The sequence below is a fragment of the Scyliorhinus canicula genome, chromosome 11, assembly GCF_902713615.1.
Source record: "Scyliorhinus canicula chromosome 11, sScyCan1.1, whole genome shotgun sequence".
NCBI lineage: Eukaryota > Metazoa > Chordata > Chondrichthyes > Carcharhiniformes > Scyliorhinidae > Scyliorhinus > Scyliorhinus canicula.
In genome coordinates this window covers 167,771,761-167,792,817 of record NC_052156.1, presented here as the reverse complement: position 1 = coordinate 167,792,817, position 21,057 = coordinate 167,771,761, and the positions used below count along the sequence as shown (strand labels likewise).

Here is a 21,057-nt window from a genome sequence, read left to right as displayed (position 1 = left end):
ATTCAGCAGATCTGCATCAAACTGAAATGTTAACTCTGTCCCCCCACTCTCTCTCTCCCACTGTAACAAATGCTGCCAGACCTGTTGAGTTGCTCCAGTATTTTCAGTTATAATTTTATCAAGAATGTTTCCCACTTCATGAAATCAGAATGTTAAGCGCTAAATGCAATGAATTAATGGCAACAGATAGAAATGGTAATCACTACAGGTTTTCAGATGTCAGGTGAACTCGTTGTTACGGGACGATGCAGTCTCGTTAACAATAAACTGCGTGAATCAGCCCTGCAATGATGTTCACTTTGAGCCTCAAATAGATATTGAATCAGTCAAGTAACAGACGAGAAAACAAATTGAGCTCCAGACAAAGATCATTGGTAATAAATGAAGCAGCTCATCCAAACTGCAGAGTCCGAGTCGCTGACACGGGCTTTGCACATTTTGACACCTCATTTCTAGATTCATTTCTCTGTATTTCTCTGTATCGGTACAGAATTTCTCTGTACCTGTAATTCATTTCTAACTTTGAAATCACGGAGTACCTTACTCCTGCAGGGGTGCTACTTTTCGCAGACCTGTGCTATACTACAGGCTGAAACGGCAATTCTAACATATGAAGAGATTTTCATTGAAAGCATCTCATACAGGCTTTAGATCATTGTTATAATCTGTGTGGTGGACAAAACATATTTCACCTGTTTTCCGTGAGCCAGAACAGTCTGCCCTTTTTAGACAGAGAATTCACAAAAATAAACATTTGAACACTTATTAAAATATTGGCATAAGGGGCGGCACGGTGGCCTAGTGGTTAGCACAACCGCCTCACGGCGCTGAGGTCCCAGGTTCGATCCCGGCTCTGGGTCACTGTCCGTGTGGAGTTTGCACATTCTCCCCATGTCTGCGTGGGTTTCGCCCCCACAACCCAAAAAATGTGCAGAGTAGGTGGATTGGCCACGCTAAATTGCCCCTTAATTGAAAAAAATAATTGGGTAATCTAAATTTAAAAAAAAAAATATTGGCATATATCACAATCATTCTCATCCTTTTACGCTCTTGATAAAGATTAATGGTGTAGCATAATCTCTGGGACAAGGCTTGGCTATTTTGGGAACAATCCTAGAGATTATTTTTATTCATTCACAGGATAATATAGTTGTCAGCAAGACCAGCATTTACTGTCCATCCCTATATAGCTGAAGCCGATCACCTTGCTGCAGGTCTGGAGTCACTCAGAGGCCAGGCTGGGTAAGGCTGGCAGATTTCTGTCCCTAAAAGAACATCAGTGAACCCGACAACCAATGATCATAGTCCCCATCACTCAGCCTAACCTTTTGCTCCGCACACTTTCGTGAGCTGAAATTAAATTTGCAAGCTGCCACGATGGGATTTGCAATCGTGCCTCCGGAGCATGAATCAAGGCCTCTGGATTACTAGTTTAGTAACATTACTGCTATTCTATTGTACCCTACAAATGCTTTGATTAATGCATCTGTCAAGTATAATGTTTGCGGAGTAAGATTCGCATCAGGATTCTAGTCACGTTTCCAGGATTGTCATCTCCACTGTTTGCCATGTTTTTGTTTTAAGACATTAAAAGTTTCAAAAATGGTTCACCTGAACCTATAAATATTGAATTAGTTTTAATATTTAGGGCCAATGTGTTTCATTCCAACGCTTCCCTCTAGCTTAATCCAGATAAATTTGCCATCAAAATCTGTTTAACTCGGCCTTGAATAAATTCAATAATCCAGCCTCCACTGCTCTCCACAGACTAATGTCTCAGAGAAACAAAATTAGTCCCAATCCCCGTTTTATCCTTAAACTGTGTGCCCGAGTTCTTGCCTCCCTCACAATAACAAAGAACAAAGACTAAAGAAAATTACAGCACAGGAACAGGCCCTTCGGCCCTCCCAGCCTGCACCGATCCAGATCCTTTATCTAAACATGTTGCCTATTTTCCAAGGATCTACTTCCCTCTGTTGCCGCCCGTTCATATATCTGTCCAGATGCATCTTAAATGATGCTAGCGTGCCCGCCTCTACCACCTCCGCTGGCAAAGCATTCCAGGCACCCACCACCCTATGCGTAAAAAACTTTCCACGCACATCTCCCTTAAACTTTCCCCCTCTCACCTTGAAATCGTGACCCCCTTGTAACTGACACCCCCACTCTTGGAAAAAGCGTGTTGCTATCCACCCTGTCCATACCTCTCATAATTTTGTAGACCTCAATAAGGTCCCCCCTCAACCTCCGGCTTTCCAATGAAAACAATCCTAATCTACTCAATCTTTCTTCATAGCTAGGAAACTTCCTCCTGGATTCCATTCTTACAGTTCCCCTCAGGATCTCATATGGTTGGGGCTAAAACAGATGCTGATTTAGCACTGTAGGGGCTGGTTTAGCACAGTGGGCTAAACAGCTGGCTTGTAATGCAGAACAAGGCCAGTAGTGTTGGTTCAGTTCCCATACCGGCCTCCCCGAAGAGGGGCCGGAATGTGGCAACTAGGGGATTTTCACAGTAACTTAATTGAAGCCTACTTGTGACAATAAGCGATTATTATTATTATGGTTCAGTAAGATCACCCCCTCATTCCTCTAAATTCCAGTGGACATTGGTCAACCTTTTCAGCCTACCTTGATGAGATAACCCCAGTGTACCTGCAATAAGTCACATGAACTTTCTCTGAACAACTTCCAATGCAATTATATCACTTCTCAAATAAGGAAACCAAAACTGTACACAGTGCTCCAAATGTGTTCTTACCAACACCCTGTACACTTGGAGTATAGTGTTCAATTCTGGTCGCCACGCTACCAGAGGATGTGGAGGCTTTAGAGAGGGTGCAGAAGAGATTTACCAGGATGTTGCCTGGTATGGAGGGCATTAGCTATGAGGAGAGGTTAAACAAACTTGTTTGTTCTCACTGGAACGAAGGAAGTTGAGGGGCGACCTGATAGAGGTCTACAAAATTATGAGGTAGAGTGGATAGTCAGAGACTTTTTCCCAGGGTAAAGGGGTCAATTACTAGGGGGCATAGGTTTAAGGTGGGAGGGTCTAGGTTTAGAGGAGATGTACGAGGCAAGTTTTTTACACAGAGGGTAGTGGGTGCCTGGAACTCGCTGCCGGAGGAGGTGGTGGAAGCAGGGACGATAGTGACGTTTAAGGGGCATCTTGACAAATACATGAATAGGATGGGAATAGGGGGATACGGACCCAGGAAGTGTAGAAGATTTTAATTTAGATGGGCAGCATGGTCGGCGCCTTGGAGGGCCGAAGGGCCTGTTCCTGTGCTGTACTTTTCTTTGTTCTTTGTTCTTGCTGCTTAAGTTGAAGCTTTCCTACTTCTATATTTCATTCCCTGTGCAAGAATGGCCGGCATTCCAGTTGCCTTCCTGATCACAAGGCATATCTGCATACTAACTTGGTGTGGGTCAGGTAGTCATTGTGAGTTACAGGGAGGTAGCCACACCCAGTGTACAGGACAAGAGTAGCTGGGTTACAGTCAGGGGAAAGAAAATGAACGTACAGACAGTGCAGGGATCCCTCGAAAGAGACTATACTTTCCCCTTCAAAAGAAGTATAGCGTTTTGGATGCTTTTGGGGGGTGGGGACCTACCAGGGGAAGGCCCTAGCGGCCAGGTCTCTGGCACTGAGTCTGGCTCTGTGGCTCAGAAGGGAAGGGGGGGAAAGCAATAGTGAGAAGAGACTCAATGTTTAGGGGACTAGATAAGAGATTCTGTGGTCGCGGGCGAGACTCCCGGAAGGTGTGTTGCCTCCCGGGTGCCAGGGCCAGGGATGTCTCGGATCGGGTCTACAGGATTCATAAGGGGGAGGGTGAGCAACCAGAAGTTGTGGTGCACATAGGCACCAACGACATAGCTAAGAAATGGGATGAGGATCTAAAATGTGATTTTAGGGACTTAGGTTGGAAGCTAAAGAGCAGGACAAGCAGAGTAGTGATCTCAGGATTGCTACCGGTGCCACATGCAAGTGAGGCAAGGAACAGAGAGCAAGTGCAGCTGAACACGTGGCTACAGGGCAGGTGCAGGAGGGAAGGCTTCAGATATGTAGATCATTGGGATATCTTCTGGGGAAGGTGGTACCTCTACATGAAGGATGGATTGCACCTAAACTGGAGGGGCACCAATATCCTGGGTGGGAGGTTTGCTAGAGTTCTTCGGGAGGGTTTAAACTAGTTTGGCAGGGGGATGGGAACCAGAGCTATGGATCAGAGGATAGGGTAGCTGTTGAACAGGCAGAAATAATATGCAGCAAGTCTGTGAGGAAGGATAGACAGTTGATAGGGCAAAGTTGCACTCAGTGGAATGGTTAAAGTGTGTCTGTTTCAATGCAAGGAGTGTCAGGAATAAGGGAGATGAACTTCGAGCATGGATCAGTACTTGGAACTACGATCTTGTGGCCATGACGGAGACATGGATTTCACAGGGGCAGGAATGGTTGTTGATGTTCCGGGGTTTAGATATTTTTAGAAGAATAGGGAGGGAGGTAAAAGAGAAGGGGGAGTGGCACTGTTAATTAGGGAGTGCATCACGGCTGCAGAAAAGGAGGTAGTTGAGGAGGGTTTGTCTACTGAGTTAGAATGGGTGGAAGTTAGAAACAAGAAAGAAGCTGTCACTTTATTGGGAGTTTTCTATAGACCCCCCAATAGCAGCAGAGAGATAGAGGAACAGATTGGGCGGCAGATCTTGGAAAAGTGCTGAAGTAACAGAGTTGTTGTCATGGGTGACTTTAACTTCCCTAATATTGACTGGAACCTCTTTAGTGCAAATGGTTTGGCTGGAGCTGATTTTGTCAGGTTTGTACAGGAAGGATTCCTGACTCAATATGTAGATAGGCCGACTAGGGGGAGGCCACATTGGCCTTGGTGCTCGGCAACGAACCAGGCCAGGTGTCAGATGTCTCGGTGGGAGAGCATTTCGGTGACAGTGACCACAACTCCTTGACCTTTACCATAGTCATGGAGAGGGATAGGAACAGACAGTATGGGAAAGTATTTATTTGGGGAAATGGAAATTATACTGCTATTAGACAGGAGCTGAGGAGCATAAGGTGGGAACAATTGTTCTTGGGGAAATGCACAACAGAAATCATAGAATTTACAGTGCAGAAGGAGGCCATTCAGCCCATGGAGTCTGCACCGGCCCTTGGAAAGAGCACCCTACCCAAGCCCCACACGCCCAGCCTATCCCACTTTATCCCCATAACCCAGTAATGCCACCTAACCTTGTTGGACACTAAGGGCAATTTATCATAGCCAATCCACCTAACCTGCACATCTTTGGACTGTGGGAGGTAACCGGAGCAACCGGAGGAAACCCACGCAGACACGGGGAGAACGTGCAGACTCCGCACAGACAGTGCCCCAGCGGGGAATCGAACCTGGGGCCCTGGAGCTGTGAAGCAACTATGCTAACCACTATGCTACCGTGCCGCCCAATGTGCGGGTTGTTTAAGAAGCACTTGCTGCGAGTGCTGGATAGTTTTGTCCCACTGAGACGAGGAAGGAATGGTAAGGTGAAGGAGCCTCGGATGACAAGAGAAGTGAAGCTTCTAGTCAAGAGGAAGAAGGAAGCTTACGTAAGGTTGAGGAAGCAAGGATCTGACTTGGCTCTAGAGGGTTACAAGGTAGCCAGGAAGGAACTCAAAAATGGACTGAGGAGAGCTAGAAGGGGGCATGAAAAGGCCCTGGTGAGAAGGATTAGGGGAAACCCCAAGGTGTTCTACACTTATGTGAGAAATAAGAGGATGATCAGAGTGAGAGTAGGGCCGATCAGTGATAGTGGAGGGAAAACTCACGGCCCTGAGAATATATCATCCTCGAAGAGAAGGACAGCCAATGACGATGACTCGTATGTCAGTGCTTCTCTTGGCCAGCTGTGAGTGCACACTTGTCATTGTTCTGAGTGACTCTCTGATTTATGACTCTATGCTATCTTTTGCATCATTTCCCACAGAAATGATCAAACAGAAACTGGTCCGTCAGCCCAACTGGACAATGTTGGTTTTTATGCTCCACACGTACTTCCTGCTGGCCTGATTTATCCCACCCTGTTTGTGTATCCTTCTACCCCCCCTTCTCTCTCCTGTACTGATTCAGTTTTCCCTGTGACTCTGCCTGGCAGTGACTCCCACATCCTAATCACTGGACGAATTTCAATCTCTATTCTGAACAATTAGTTACAATTGTTTCTAGGCAGCAACAGTAAATGAAGCTGAGTTAAGATGAATAGCCATTTCACAGATGTCTCCTATCTCAGACTAAACCAGCGCAAATCAATCAGAATTGCTTTGATTGCAGAAAGAGATTTCAGGTGGCGAGGGCCCTTAGTAAAGGCAGGAAAATCTGAAAGGTCATTAATCAAGAGTGGGAGAAATGTGCCCCACAGGTAATACCGGCCATCTCGGTCCTTGAGAAAAACTCTGTGTTTACACAACATCAAAGCAGCTTTTAAACGAACACGAAGAAAGCACATTGAACATGTGCATAAACACTTAAAGCAGATAGTTCAGAGCAGCTTTGAAGTGCCAGATTGAAATAATTCTGTGTTTATATACCAATAAGATTTAATTGTGAATGAGAATGTTAATATAAATGGCATATACAGTACATTCAAATGTACCAATCACAAAATTACCTTTGTCCTTCTAACAGTGCAATCTAAATCTTTCCAATGAACTGGAGCTGGTGTAAAATGCTACAGTTCGAGTAGACTACAACCCCCCCCCCCCCCCCCCCCCCCAGCAATGGGAGATTCCTGCCCCAGGTCAATGGGCTTCTCCATTGTCCGCGCCTCGCCCGTGGCGTTCTTGCAGCGAGAGCGACGGAAGAATCCAGCCCATTATCTCTATCCTCAGCACACTCATTACTCTGTATCCCACCGGAACTCTGTTCACAGCTTGTTCACAAAATGGCCGTTGCAGGAATATTGCACACGTATAAAAAGGCAAAGTTTAAAGCTGAAAATAAACAAACCAGCACTCGCATAACGTACCTCCTCATGATGCTCATCCCGGGATCGCTGAACAAACCACTTGATCGAGGCTTGCTGGGATTTAGGGATGCATTCCAGGAATGTAGAGTTGAACTCGATGCCAAAAATTAGCTTCTCTTCATCTTCATTGCTCATACCTGTCCATCAGAAACATTGACATCATTGTGAGTTCTGCTAAATTAAACCAGATCAAGTTCAAACAAGTAACATTCTTCAGGGAAAGTTGAATAACAGCTGTCGTGGTGCATTATTTTATTGTCTTGGACTTTGGGAGTTGCCGCCAACACATGATTCTCTTGCCCGTCTCTATTTACCCCTTGAGAAGATGGCAGTGAGTTGTCTTCTTCAACCACTGCCGTCTGTCAGGAGTAGGTACACCCATGGTGCTGTTGGAGAGGGAGTTCCAGGATTTTGACCCAGTATCTTAACCCAGACGGTAAATTTACTGTCTGCTGTGACAATGCCAGAGATTTCAGTCAGGTATGCAATTCACTCCCTGTTTGAGCTGACTTAGTCCAAGGCATTCAGCTCATTCTTGACACCTTTGAGTGAGCGAAGAATGGAAATGCCAGGGAAATGAATTGTTTTATAGCAGTGCTCCAACTGTTAATGTCTCCACATTAACTGGTACCAGGAGGGACAAACCAGGGAGAAACCAATCCTAAACTACACATTATTTACCAAAATAAATAAGGAATTATGATTGTTTCCTGCTAGCCGAGGAAGCAAAGTATTGTATAATTTGTCTTTATATATCAAACTGCACTGGCCTGCCAGTCTCACTCAGCGCAAAAGCTGATGATCCTAATGGAAAACCCTACAGGGAGTAAGACATTGTGGCAATGAGAGGTGAACTTTATGTTCAACCTTTGTTATATTTGACTGGAAAGTACTTCATGCTGACCTGGTGATTTTCTGGCTGTAGTTTAATGGTCTGGACGTCACTCAGTAGCAGAGCTTGTTGAGAAACCACAGACAAGATTTTGGAACAAATGGGAATGAGTCCCTGTCAACTGAATTAAGTCCCTGAAAACCAGTCACGGAAAACTAGTCCCTGAAAATTAGTCCCTGAAAATTAGTCATTGGGGATCAAATGTTGACCTTGTTCAGCGTTGGCACACAGTAGGTTATACATTTTCGAAAGGTCTTTAACGGATTCTTGCTCGAATTATGCTGTATAAGTCGCTTTGAAGTGGAGAACAGGAAAGACTGGAACTGAAAAAGGCTGGAATACTGTGGCGAATTCTGTGTCGATAACAAGTGCGCAACAATATAAAACTTAATTTTAAGAAATAAAGCAGGGTAGATTTTGCTACTTTCTCTCCACCATTGTTAGGCAATGGGCACAATTCAGCGGCCTGGTTTCGCCCAACTTGGTGTCAGGACAAGGCCACTAAATCTCACGAGAGGCCTCTTCCGAGATTCGTGACGCTGAAAACGTCTTGTGACATTCAACAGAATCTCGCGAGGCCATTAGGCTGATGTAAATATGCGTTCACTGTATTCACTGTGGCCCCAAGATTCACCAGCCATGCCTGGGTGTTGTTGCTCGGGCACCATTTAGTACACACAAACGTGGACCAGTTGTAGCAGCATCTGGCAGTCCGCCTGGCACATGAACACCTTGGCACTGCCAGGTTGGCACTCCTGGGGTCAGATCCAGGGGGGGGCCTTGCCGGTAGAGGGGGTGAGAGGAGGGTTCCTGGGGGCCTCCCCAAGGTTGGTGGGTGAGGGGGGAGGTCAGAAAGGGGGGAGGAGATCAGCGTATCCAGTTAAAATTGGGTCCAATCTGCGAGGAACCTTCCTGCTGGTGGAAATCACTCTAAGGGCGGCCCCGGCAGAAATAATCTCCCCAAGGCCAAACAAAATGGCAAAGTGCCGATGAATAGTGGGATGCTTCTCGGCATTGCAGGTTCTGACAAACGCCCCGCTAAATATGCCGTTCAGCAGACGTTAACTTGAGTCCTTTGAATCGTGCCAATGAGTCTCAGTCATGGCAACTGTTGGCCTCTTCATTCACCTGAGGAAGGAGCAGTACTCCGAAAGCTAGTGTTTGAAACAAACATGTTGGACTTTAACCTGGTGTTGTCAGACTTCTTACTGTGCTCACCCCAGTCCAATGCCGGCCTCTCCACATCATGGCAACTTTTAACACTCTTGTTTCTGAGTCACAGAGTTCCAGCTTCGATCCCACTCCGGGATGCGAGGCTGATTCTCTAGTGCAGTACTGAGGGAGTGTCGCACTGTTGGGGGAACCATCTTTCAAAGCCGAGGCCATACCTGCCTGCTCGATAGATGCGAGAAATCCCAGAGAACTATTTTGAGGAAGAGCAGACAGTTTATTCCTGGTATCTTGGCTAATATTTACTTCCCATTCCATATCTCGAAAAGGAAATGATGCGGTCAACATTGCTGTCTAGTTTGTTGTGTGTAAATTGGCTGCTGAGTTTGCTGTATTACAGCAGTGACCACATTTCAAAGAGCCCATTGGCTATAAATAGCTTTGAGAAGAATACCGGTCATGAAAAGTGCAAGATAAATGCACGTCTTGCTTTGTTTTCAAGGGCAGTGACCCACAGTGGGTTTATTGAAGCTCATTCTGGAGCTAGGTGAAGCATGAAAGGCACAGCTACCCTTAAGGAAGATGTTTTCCATAAACATCAGCTCAAGCAAAACTCTCTTACTGGTGTCCCAACACCAGATCCTATTTACCATCACCTACTCCTGGTAAACCACTGCCTGAACTTCAAAATTCTCATTCTCTTTTTTGAACCCTCTGTGGCCTCAGCCTCCCTCGTCTAGAACATCCTCAATCCCGGAAAACCTCTGCACTCCTCAAATTCTCCTCTTCGGAATTCCGAATTATAATTGCTCCACGAGCTGGGGCCAAGTCCTCAGCTGCCAGGGTCCAAAGTTCTTAAATTTCCTCCCTAATCCTCTCCATCTCTCTCCCACTTTCTCCATATCTTTCACCAGGATTTTGCTCACTCTCCAATATCTCCTTCTGTGGCTCAATGTCACATTTTGTTTGTCCTGAAGCATCTGGGGATATTTTGTTGCATCAAAAGGCACTATATGTAAACAAATGGTTAGGACTTTAGCAGAATGTATTCCCCAATTCTGGGGGATATTCCATTGCACTTTAAAATGATACTGATCCTTTAAATGTGGGAATTTTGAAGATGGAGTCAACACTGAATGAATAGATCAAAGTATTCTCATGGTTTGTTGTTTGTTTAACTGCTGGAGGTAGAACTAATTCTGACGTCAATGCTGGCTGACTCTATGATACATTGGTCAGACCACACGTACAATACTATGCACACTGCACCACAGAAGAAGGACTTATAATACAGAAAGTAGAGGAAACTACAAGATGACAGATCCCAAGTGTAATGAGGATTAGACATGAGGGAAGATTAGAGAATTTGGTTTCCTTTGCCACTTGTGTATATTTCCCACACTCTGTAATCTACATAGTAGCTGTTTCTTAGTCTTTGATTGGATTAAAAAGTGACTTCGCAACAGAAAACAGATGGTTCTGATAAGTAGAAATTGATCTCACGTGAGGCAATGCCATGGAGATCACAGTGAATGTGTTGTGTGGTCCACATTTCTTTTCATATTATACTCGGGCAGAAACAGATTTTTAAAAAATTAATTTATAGGATGTGGACGTTGCTGTTTAGACCAGCATTTATTGCCCATCCCTAGTTGCCCTTCAGAGGTGGTAGTGGGCTGCCTTTTGAACCACAGTCCCTGAGGTATAGGTACACCCACTGTGCTGTTAAAGAGGGAGTGCCAGGATTTTGTCGATGACAGTGACAGTGAAGGAACGGTGATATATTTCCAAGTCAGGGTGGGGAGTGACTTGGAGGGGAACTTCCAGGTGGTGGGGTTCCCAGGTATCTGCTGCTCTTGTCCTTCTAGATGGTAGTGGTCGTGGGTTTGAAAGATGACGTCGCAGGAGCCTTGACAAATTTCAGCAGTGCCTCTTGTACACGGTACACACGGCTGCCATTGTTCGCCGGTGGTGGAGTGATTGAAAGTTCGTGGAAGGGGGAGAAATCAAGAGGGCTGCTTTGTCCTGGATGTTAGTAATGATCTGAATCTGGCAAAGCCTACTTTACTCTGATGGTAATTTGAGTTGCTGACAAATACAATGTGTCAGAAATGGAATGGAAAGTGTACGTATTGTTGATATTTTCTCATTTCTGCTGGACTCCATCACTCTCGTTTTCCAAAATAGGTTTCTTTTATATTTTGGGGTTTACTGTGTTATTCTGTGAGGTGTAAGTGTGTGTGTGTGTGGTGTGTAGTGTGTGTGTTGTGTGTGCATGTGTGGTGTGTGTGTGTGGTGTGTGTGTGTGTTGTGTGTGCATGTACAGAATTTAATTAAGTTGAGGAATGGGTGTCTACATAATTGAGGACATCAAATAAGTTTAGTTGTGGAACACAGGTACTTAAATTGAGTATGACGAATTTGTATTTTCTATGAGTAAATAAGACAGTTCAAAGGGTACTAAAAAGGGTTTGCAACGTGGAAAAGGTCATAAAGAAATAAGACAAAGTTATTAAACTTCACTTGACTCAAAAGTGGTGACAATACAGAAAACAAAACATTTTTATATTTTGAGAAAGGCAAATTCCAAAGAAGGATAAGGGCAATGGAATCAAGAATTATGGAAAAAGGACTTAAGCAGAGACACTGACAACTTAGTGGGAGTGGCCTTGTAAGACCTTCTAGAATGTGCTGTAAGAGAGATGTGAAGAAGAAAAGTGAGGCAGCTCCAGCCAACCCAGGTAAGGTTTTCTTTTCAGAAAACAGGGTTTAATTTCAAAGTATCTTGAACTTCCACAGCAGAGTGGGGAAGCGAGAAAAAAATCCTGTGACATACCTCCCCTCGAGCAACAGTGGGTTTGCTTTGTAATAATATTGCTGGATTTTTTTATGGATTAAATACCTATCAGGGATTGTTTCCTAAAGGTGTGTGTATTTGTGAGTCTAACCAAGCATGAAATCTTTTGGCGGGAATGTTCTATAAGAATAATTTTAACTGAATAAATATAATCCTGTGCGTTTAAGTTTTCTTTTCTTAATAGAAATTTACAGAGAAACATACGCAGAAATAAGAACCAGGTGGAGGCTATTCGGCTCTTTGAGCCTGCTCTGCTATTCATTATGATCATGGCTGATCATCAAGTTCAATACCCTGATCCTGTATTACCCCCCCCCCCCCCCCCCCCCCCACCCCTATTCCCTTGATCCCATTAGCTCCAAGTGCTATATCTAATTTCTTCTTGAAATTACACAATGTTTTGGCCTCAACTACTTTCTGGGTAGATTCATCACTCTCTGGGTGAAGACATTTCTCCTCACCTCAGTCTGAAAAACTTTACCCCTTATCCTCAAACTAAAATCCTAGTTCTGGATTCCCGCACCATAGGGAACATTCTTTCTGAATCTACCCTGTCAAAACCTGTTAGAATGTAATCAGTTTCTATGGGATTCCCTCTCACTCTTCTAAACTGCAATGACTATAATCCTAACTGACTTATTCTCTCCTCAAATGACCATCCCAGGAATCAGCCTGATAAACCTTCACTCCACTCCCTCCATAGCAAGAACATCCTTCCTCAGATAAGGACACCAAAACTGCTCACAATACTCTAGGTATGGCCTCACCAATTTCCTATACAATTGCAGTAAAACATCTCTCTTCCTGTACAAAACCCCTTTCGCTGTTTCGGCCAACATACCATTTGCCTTCTTTACTGCCTGCTGCACCTGCGCGCTTACGCCCAGTGACTGATGCACGAGGACACCAAGGTCTCGCTGAGTATCCACCTCTCTCAATTTACACCCATTCAAATAATAATCGTCCCCCCTATCTTTGCTACCAAAGTGGATAACCTCACATTTATCCACATTCTACCGCCTTTGCCATGCATATGCCCACTCACTCAGCCTGTCCAAATCCTGCTGAAGCATCTCTACATTCTCCCCACGGCTCACTCTCCCACTCAGCTCTGCATCATCTGCAAGTTTGGAGAGAAAAAATTTAGTTCCCTTGTCCAAATCATTAATATATAATGTGAACAGTTGGGAGCCTAGGATAGATCCGTGCGGTACCCCACTAGTCACTGCCTGCCAATTGGGAAAAGACCCGTTAATTCCAACTTTTTGCTTCCTGTCTGCTAACCAACTTTGTATCCATCACAAGACACTACTCGCAATCCCATGTCTTTAACTTTACATAGTAATCTGCTGTGTGAGACCTTGTCGAAAGCCTTCTGAAAGTCTAAATAAACCACATCAACCAGTGCTCCCTGGTCAACTCTACCAGTTACATCTTCAAAGAATTCTAGTAGATTTGTCAAGCATGATTTCACTTCCGTAAATCCATGCTGACTATGTCTGATTACACCAATGCTTTCCAAATGCTGTGCTATGAAATCCTTGATAATAGACTCCAGCAACTTTCCTCTTACGGATGTTAGGCTCACTGGTCTATAGTTCTGTTTCCTCTCTACCCTCCCTTTTGAATAGCAGGACTATATTAGCTATCCCGGAGTCCAAAGAATTTTGGGAAATGACCACCGATGGATCTACTATTTCTTGGGCCACTTCCTTAATTACTCTGGGATGAAGATTATCAAGCCCTGGAGATTTATCCACCTTCAATCCCATTAATTTCCCCAAACCATTTCTCTACTAATACTGATTTAGTTCAGCTCTTCACTGAAACTTGTTTATCAGAAATTGGGGTACATTCTTTATGTCTTCCTTTGTGAAGTCAGAAGCAAGGTATGAATTTAGTTCCTCGGCCATTTCCTTGTTCCCCAGGATCACAGAATAATACAGCGCAGAAGAGGCCCTTCGGCCCATCGAGTCTGCACTGATGCAGGAAAAACACCTGACCTGTCTACCTAATCCCATTTACCAGCACGTGGCCCATAGCTTTGAAAGTTATGACGTGTCAAGTACTCATCCAGGTACTTTTTTAAGGATGTGAGGCAACCCGCCTCTACCACCCTCCCAGGCCGTGCGTTCCAGACTGTCACCACCCTCTGGGTAAAAAGGTTTCTCCTGAAATCCCCCCAAAGCTGCTGCCCCTCATCTTGAACTAGTGTACCTCATAACTGACCCTTCAACCAAGGGGAACAGCTGCTCCCTATCCACCCTGTCCATACCCCTCATAATCTAGAACACCTCAATCAGGTCACCCCTCAGTCTTGTCTGCTCCAGAGAAAACAACCCATCTATCCATGACTCTCTTCATAACTTAATGCTCCATCCCAGGCAATATCCTGGTGAATCCTCTCTGCACTCTGTCCAGTGCAATCACATCCTTCCTATATTGTGGCGAATTGCATACAGCTCTCCAGCTGTAGCCTCACCAAAGTTCTGAACAACTACAAACATGCCCTCCCTGCTTTTGTAATCTATGCCTCGATTGATAAAGGTAAGTGTCCTATTTGACTTTTTCCCCGCCCTATTCACCTGCCCTTCTACCTTCAGAGATCTACGGACAAACACTCCAAAGTTCCACAGAACTTCCCAGTGAGGCCATTCATTGAATACTTCCTTGTCAAATTACTCCTTCTAAAGTGTACGACCTCACACTTTTCAGGGTTAAATTCCATCTGCCATTTTTCTGACCATTTGACCATCCCGTCTATATCTTCCTGTAAACCAAGACACTCAACCTCACTGTTAATCACCAGGCCAATCTTTGTGTCTTCTTCAAACTTAGTGATCCTACCCCCTACATAGTAATCTATGCTGTTTATATAAATGATCCAGCACAGATCCCTGTGGTGTGTCACTGGACACTGGTTTGCAGGAACTAAAGTAGCTGTCTATCATCACACTCTGTCTCCTACAGCTAAGCCAATTATGAATCCACATTATCAAATCAGCCTGTATCCCAATGTTCTTCAAACTCGGGGGCGCAACCCACGGGTGGGTCTCGGGCGGGTGTCGGGAGGGTCGCGGAGTCGTCCTTTGCGGCGTTCCCGATTGCGCAAATCCCCGTGCAGCAGCCGGCTTTTCATAACACCGGCTTCAAGCGGCCTTTAAAATGGCCGCGAACATGTAAAAAAAATTCAGCTGCATTGCGAATGCGCGCACGATCATCGGCGTGCATGTGCAAAACTATGCGCATGCACCGATTATCGGGCGTGCATGCGCAGTGCAGCCGCTATTTTTTTAAACCGTTGCAGCTTTTTGTTTAACAAGTTCAGGGGGTTTTTATTCATTTATTTTATTAATTTAATTTTTATTTTCTCATTTTAATTCATTTTACAAGTTCGGGGGGGTTTTATTCATTTTATTCATTTAATTTTTTTTTTTTCATTTATTTTATTCATTTCATTTTTTATATTTTTTACAAGTTCGGGGGGGGTTTTGTTTGATAATATTTTACAAGAAAAAAATGCAGAACTTTGGACAGATGGAGACTCCATACTTTCCGACACGGGAAGGCTTCACCTTCATCCAGCAGGTTCCATTGGAGGAGCGTGTACGAGGGCCAAAGGGACCCAAAACCATTTCCTCCATTTTTATCAGCAGCAAACAAGGTAAGAGAAAATGGTGGGTCGCGAAGGTCGGCCAGCACGGGTCGCGCAGGTCGGCCGGCTTGGGTCGCGAAGGTCGGCTGGTTGGTAAAAATGGGTCCCCTGAAAAAAAGTTTGAAGAACACTGCTGTATCCCATGCGCATTTACCTTCTTTATAATTCCCCCATGTGGGGGCTTGTCAAAGGCTTTGCTGAAAACCATGTAAACTGCATCAATTGCATAACTGTTCCCCATTATAAATTCCCCATTTCTTACTGTAAGTGGCCTACATTAGATTTATTGAATCATTTTCTCTTTACATACCTATAGAAACTTTTACAATCAGTTTTTATGTTGCCTGCTAGCTTACTTTCATATTGTATTTTCCCCTTCTTGTGACACTAATAAAGATTATTATGAGAAAGAATTATATCATATTATGGTCACTCATCCCCAAGGGTTCTCTCACAACGAGATTGCCAACTAATCCTTTCTCATTGCATAATACCCAGTCTAAGATGGCGTGTTTCCTGGACTGTTTTAATTTAGTATAAATTATCCAAAAGGTTCACTGGAATTTCTGGCTCCTAGTTTCAGTACATGTAGCTTCTTGTGGTAAAAATACAAAAATGAAAATGTTGTGATAGCTTGTCAAGTTTCCCTTTCGGATTTGTTTTGCGTGGCACTTACCAACTACTTGCTCACTTTCAAACCTCTCCCAACATCACTATACAGTCAATTACAGAAAGTACTGTGAAGCTTAGAACTCATGTTTCTCTCGCCTTCTCTGGAGAAATGGCCATGATCGTCATGGCTGGTGATTAGAAACCCAGTGCTTAAGCTGCTGCGTTGTCTCTTGGTGCACGGGACTACATTAAAGGCATTCTAAAACTTCAAGCTGGTTGGTGTTGGGGCAGCACGGTAGCACACGTGGATAGCACTGTGGCTTCACAGCGCCAGGGTCCCAGGTTCGATTCCCCGCTGGGTCACTGTCTGTGCGGAGTCTGCCCGTTCTCCCCGTGGCTGCGTGTGTTTCCTCCGGGTGCTCTGGTTTCCTCCCACAGTCCAAAGACATGCAGGTTCAGTGGATTGGCCAAGCTAAATTGCCCTTAGTGTCCAGAAAAAGGTTAGGAGGGGTTATTGGGTTATGGGGATAGTGTAGAAGTGAGGGCTTAAGTGGGTCGGTGCAGACTCGATGGGCCGAATGGCCTCCTTCTGCACTGTATGTATCTATGTATCTATGTAAGTGTGAGCACGAACTCACATCCATGGACAGCATGCAGCAGTGCTTGGGAGGCCTGAGGGCTCTCCTCCATCCCAGCTTCCTCTGAACCTGTGACACCGTCATGATCACCATTTGAATTTCCTGAAGTCAGTGCGATTCAAAACATGTCTAATTCTCTTCAAAAATGACTTATACCCCTTTTTTATTGAAACATTCTCTCCTGTCAGGCGGGTCGGCTTAGGTTACATTTCGGAGTCCCAGCGTTTTGAGATGTTCAGTGTTTTTTCTTCCAACTAAATATTTGACTAGTACGTACAAGGGTTCCTGAGTTTGCACAAGATATTCATTTATTGCTAAAAAAAAATGATCAAAATGTAAGCCAAGCTTTCACTGACTCTCAGCTTCTAATATTTGGATTTGCTGCACACGACATTGTTTCTTGTGTTGTGGGAATAAGGGACGATGAAGCTGCACAATAAATTCCAGTCCCTGAATTCTAGACTATTTAATATTGCTCAGAATAATTAAACAGTCTGTGTGCACTGGTGAACTCTCGAACTATTTGTTTTTTGCTGTGCTTTAATATATACAAAATTAATGTCTTTTCCTTCAAAGCACTCTTACAAAACAACTGCGACAGTAAAAGGTGTAGAAACACTCACTTTCTTCCAGATCCCAGCACTGACTTATTGGGTCTCCGTGCTTCACATCTTGACGTCTAGTCCGCCTGTGCAAACATCATGAATGCCAATGAAATATTCATTGCAAAAAAACTTGCCTTGATCAGTTAACAGAAGGTGGGCGGGGGAGTCACAAAAGCAAAATGGTTTTGCAGTTCGTAGATGTTAACTCACTCCCTGTTTTAATAAGATCTGTTATTTTATTACACTTCCTTTACCACCAGCCTGGTGTGTCAAATTGCAGAGACTCATTAACCCATTCTTCAATGATTAATAGCTATTTATCTATTGCCTTATGCTCTAGCATGTACAGGATTATGATGAATGGAGGTCACTTACACATTGACTTAAAAACAAAATTTTTTTTATAAAATATGGTGTATAAATAGTTTGTTACATCAGTCATGCATCACTTAATGGCTACCACTCAATTTGCCCTGTCTGCTCTCCTCATTTCAACCTTGGTTAAGCTTTCCACTACAGACCATGCACCTTCACGGAGGGTTCTTAATAAATATTTATAAGTCTTCTATATTTACAGCTCGACGAATATTTCTATGGTGAGGGAGTTGTGAATATGTGCAATATAAAAGGGGAAGGGTAACTTGTCTGTCAGTTCTATGAGCACCATGAAACAAGGATATGTGAGATATTTCTAAAAGAAGTATTAGAAACTATTACAACAATAACTCCAACCTGGAGTGAAATCATGTTTTATAGGATTATATTGCAAAAGAAGAGGCCACTTGCTCTGTAATATCGGTGCTAGCTCCCGGAAAGAGCTATCCATATTCTCCCCTGTCACTGTGCTCTTTTCAATTTCACTGATTCAAATATTTCTTCACATTCTTTCTGAGAGTGATTATATATTCGACTTCGGCCAATTTGTATTAGGGCATTTAATAACCAAACAATCCGTTGTTAAACAAAGCTCAGGGCATCTTTGGACACCTGAATAGTCTTTATATAATGTTCATGTTAAGAAAGACAAACTCTATAATCACAGCAAAACATTAATGATTTGTTTTTATATGAATCACAGAAACCCAGCTGGCAAGTTCAGCAGATAATAGGGAAGGCAAATTGAATGTTGGCTTTTACTTCAAAAGGAAGGGAGTATAAAAAGTTCTGCTAAAACTACACAAGGCACTAGTTAGACCTCACCTGGAATACTGTGAATAGTTCTGGTCCCCTTATCTAAGGAAAGATGTCCTGACATTGGAGGCAGTCCAGAGAAGGTTCACTAGGTTGAGGCCAGATATGGAGGGATTTTCCTATGAAGAGAGGTACCAGCCTCGTACCAGCCTCCCTGGACAGGCGCCGGAATGTGGCAACTAGGGGCTTTTCACAGTAACTTCATTGAAGCCTACTCGTGACAATAAGCGATTTTCATTTCAATTTTTCATTTTGAGTAGGTTGGGCCTATGCTCATCGGAGTTTAGAAGATGGAAAGGCAAAGGAAAGATCCCACGCCGCCGGTTAATGGCCGGCTACCTCCCGCCGTTGAGTGACACATCACAGGGAGGCCAGAGAATCTTGTTGATGAAAGGACAGTTCAGTCCAAGCTGGGTAGTAGCAGTTGATGAGTCCAGTTGTGCAGTACAGGCAAGTTGAAGAAGACAGAGTCCAGATTCAGAAGCTGAGAATAATTTTCTACAGCGGATTCTGTCACTTGATAATATCATTAGCGGATCTACACCATCCTGACTGAGTTGAGGAAGTTCTACAAATGTGCGTCATTTGTGGGGAGGACGATGTATTGATTGTACACTGCTGTGTCCGATCAGACTAACTCCTGCCAGAACAGGAGCTGAAAGTCTTCATGAAGAAGGGAGACTTTTGAAAAACTTTGCGAATAACAGGAGACTTGTATATTGTGTGGACTGATGAGCTAATCTGTAAGATCTGTCTTAACTGTATCTTCCATTTAATGTGTCATTTACAGTTTGGAATTAACTACAATTTGCCTGTTAATTTATCTTTAACTTATGTTGATTCTGGGTGTTAGAGTAGAGGTGGTTATCTTAGGTACTGTTTAGTGTTTGTTTTGTTTGAGTCCTGTAAAGTAGAACAAATTCTGTTTTAAACCATGTAGATTCATTCTTTCGTAAATAACTGGGATTTCAGATTTTGACTATTGATTTTAAAGTTCCTGGTCTCTACTGAGTTAGTAACAATGTCGACCCCCGCATTGGCAGAGGGTGAAGTGAAGCTTTTCTGAAGATGGGTCACATAGCTGTCTGCAGAACGAGAAGTGATTTACAGCTTTGATACGGTTCAGCGTGTGTACCATGCTGATTTGGGCATTTCAGTGAAGTTAGGGCAATCAGGGGAGTATCATATTTAACCTCTGCTTAGGTAGCTGATCTCATCAAATAGGTTTTTAATACACTCTCTGAATCCTGATTCCCAACCCTCACTGCCTTCCAGCAATTGCGGTTTTGGGAAGCATGTTTGAAGGAGGTCTCAGGTGTGATGCATCTGACAGTCATCTCATCCTCATTATCTGGGCCTTTCTAAAGAATAAGTGCATTCTGTCTTGCCACTGAATTACTATTGACGCCCAGAAAATAAGAGACTGTAACTTTGAAAAAGTTGAGAAAATGTGGGAAAGTGTTACTTTACGACACACAATGTTTGTAGGAATGTAAGGATCTGAAGTCAGGAAGCAGAAGGGGTTGAGCGACTATCACTCTAGAAAATGTTCGCCTTTTAAGTCATTTCAAGAAAACTGGGAGTGAGATAAGAGTCAGTGTTCATGCTACAGAAGTAAAATATCGTGGGTTTTCCTTAAAGCAACTGAATTATCTTTGGCAGTCCGCCAAGAAATAAAGCTCTGAGGGAAAACATAAACGGCCCACGGCAGTCAATAAATCCAAGCAATATGAAATGAGAGTTTTCTGGTGCTTCCTAACCGTAACGAGTGGCATACAGCTGGCTGCAACCCACCTTTTTGATGCTGGTGCATAGCGAGAACAGGAGGCACCATCCCAGGCACAATAGGGGTCTCTGGCTAAACAGCATTCAGCACAAGCCTGGCCATAGATATCACAGCGATGCAGCCACATCTGGACCAACCCATCTCTCGAGCCGATATACAGTTGCTGCTGTAATTAAAACGTTAAAGAAAAAAAAATCAACTGCTGTTTCCTGTGCTTCTTAATGTGATGCTTTCTTTTGGAAAGGAAATACCCATGATCAATGGATATGAATTAAGATAAACACAAGATTTACCTGCTTTGAAGATATTTCCATATTTAATATTGGAGAAGGACCCTAAAGAAATAAGCAGGGAAAGGTTAAACGGGCAAATTTTGAGTCAGCTGTTTCCTCATAACACATGTAAAGGGTTAAATGGACGTAATGAGTTACCATTTTGAAAGATTAAATAAATCTGGTAGCCCGCAGGAGAATTTAATAAAGTTAGTGGGTCAACAGTAATAACAACCCCACCCTATTCTGGATGAACATACATAATCTACTCAACAATGTTCGTGCGTAAGTCAAAGGTGCCTGTCAGTCTCTCAATGGAAGGAAGCACAGATCTGAAAAGCACTCAAGAGTTGAGCATCTGCACAGTG

General features: G+C 43.8%; 1 protein-coding gene across 1 annotated transcript in view; it reads right to left on the bottom strand.

Annotated features, from left to right (window-relative positions):
* The window catches only part of sema3d (sema domain, immunoglobulin domain (Ig), short basic domain, secreted, (semaphorin) 3D), a 372,874-nt gene that overhangs the window by 33,981 nt on the left and 317,836 nt on the right, over window positions 1–21,057 (bottom strand). The window contains exons 15-18 of the mRNA XM_038811982.1: window positions 20,711–20,752; window positions 20,426–20,583; window positions 17,459–17,523; window positions 7,012–7,148 (exon numbers count right to left, since the gene is read on the bottom strand). Coding sequence (XP_038667910.1) covers window positions 7,012–7,148; window positions 17,459–17,523; window positions 20,426–20,583; window positions 20,711–20,752 — 402 coding nt within the window. The remainder of the gene's footprint in view (window positions 1–7,011; window positions 7,149–17,458; window positions 17,524–20,425; window positions 20,584–20,710; window positions 20,753–21,057) is intronic.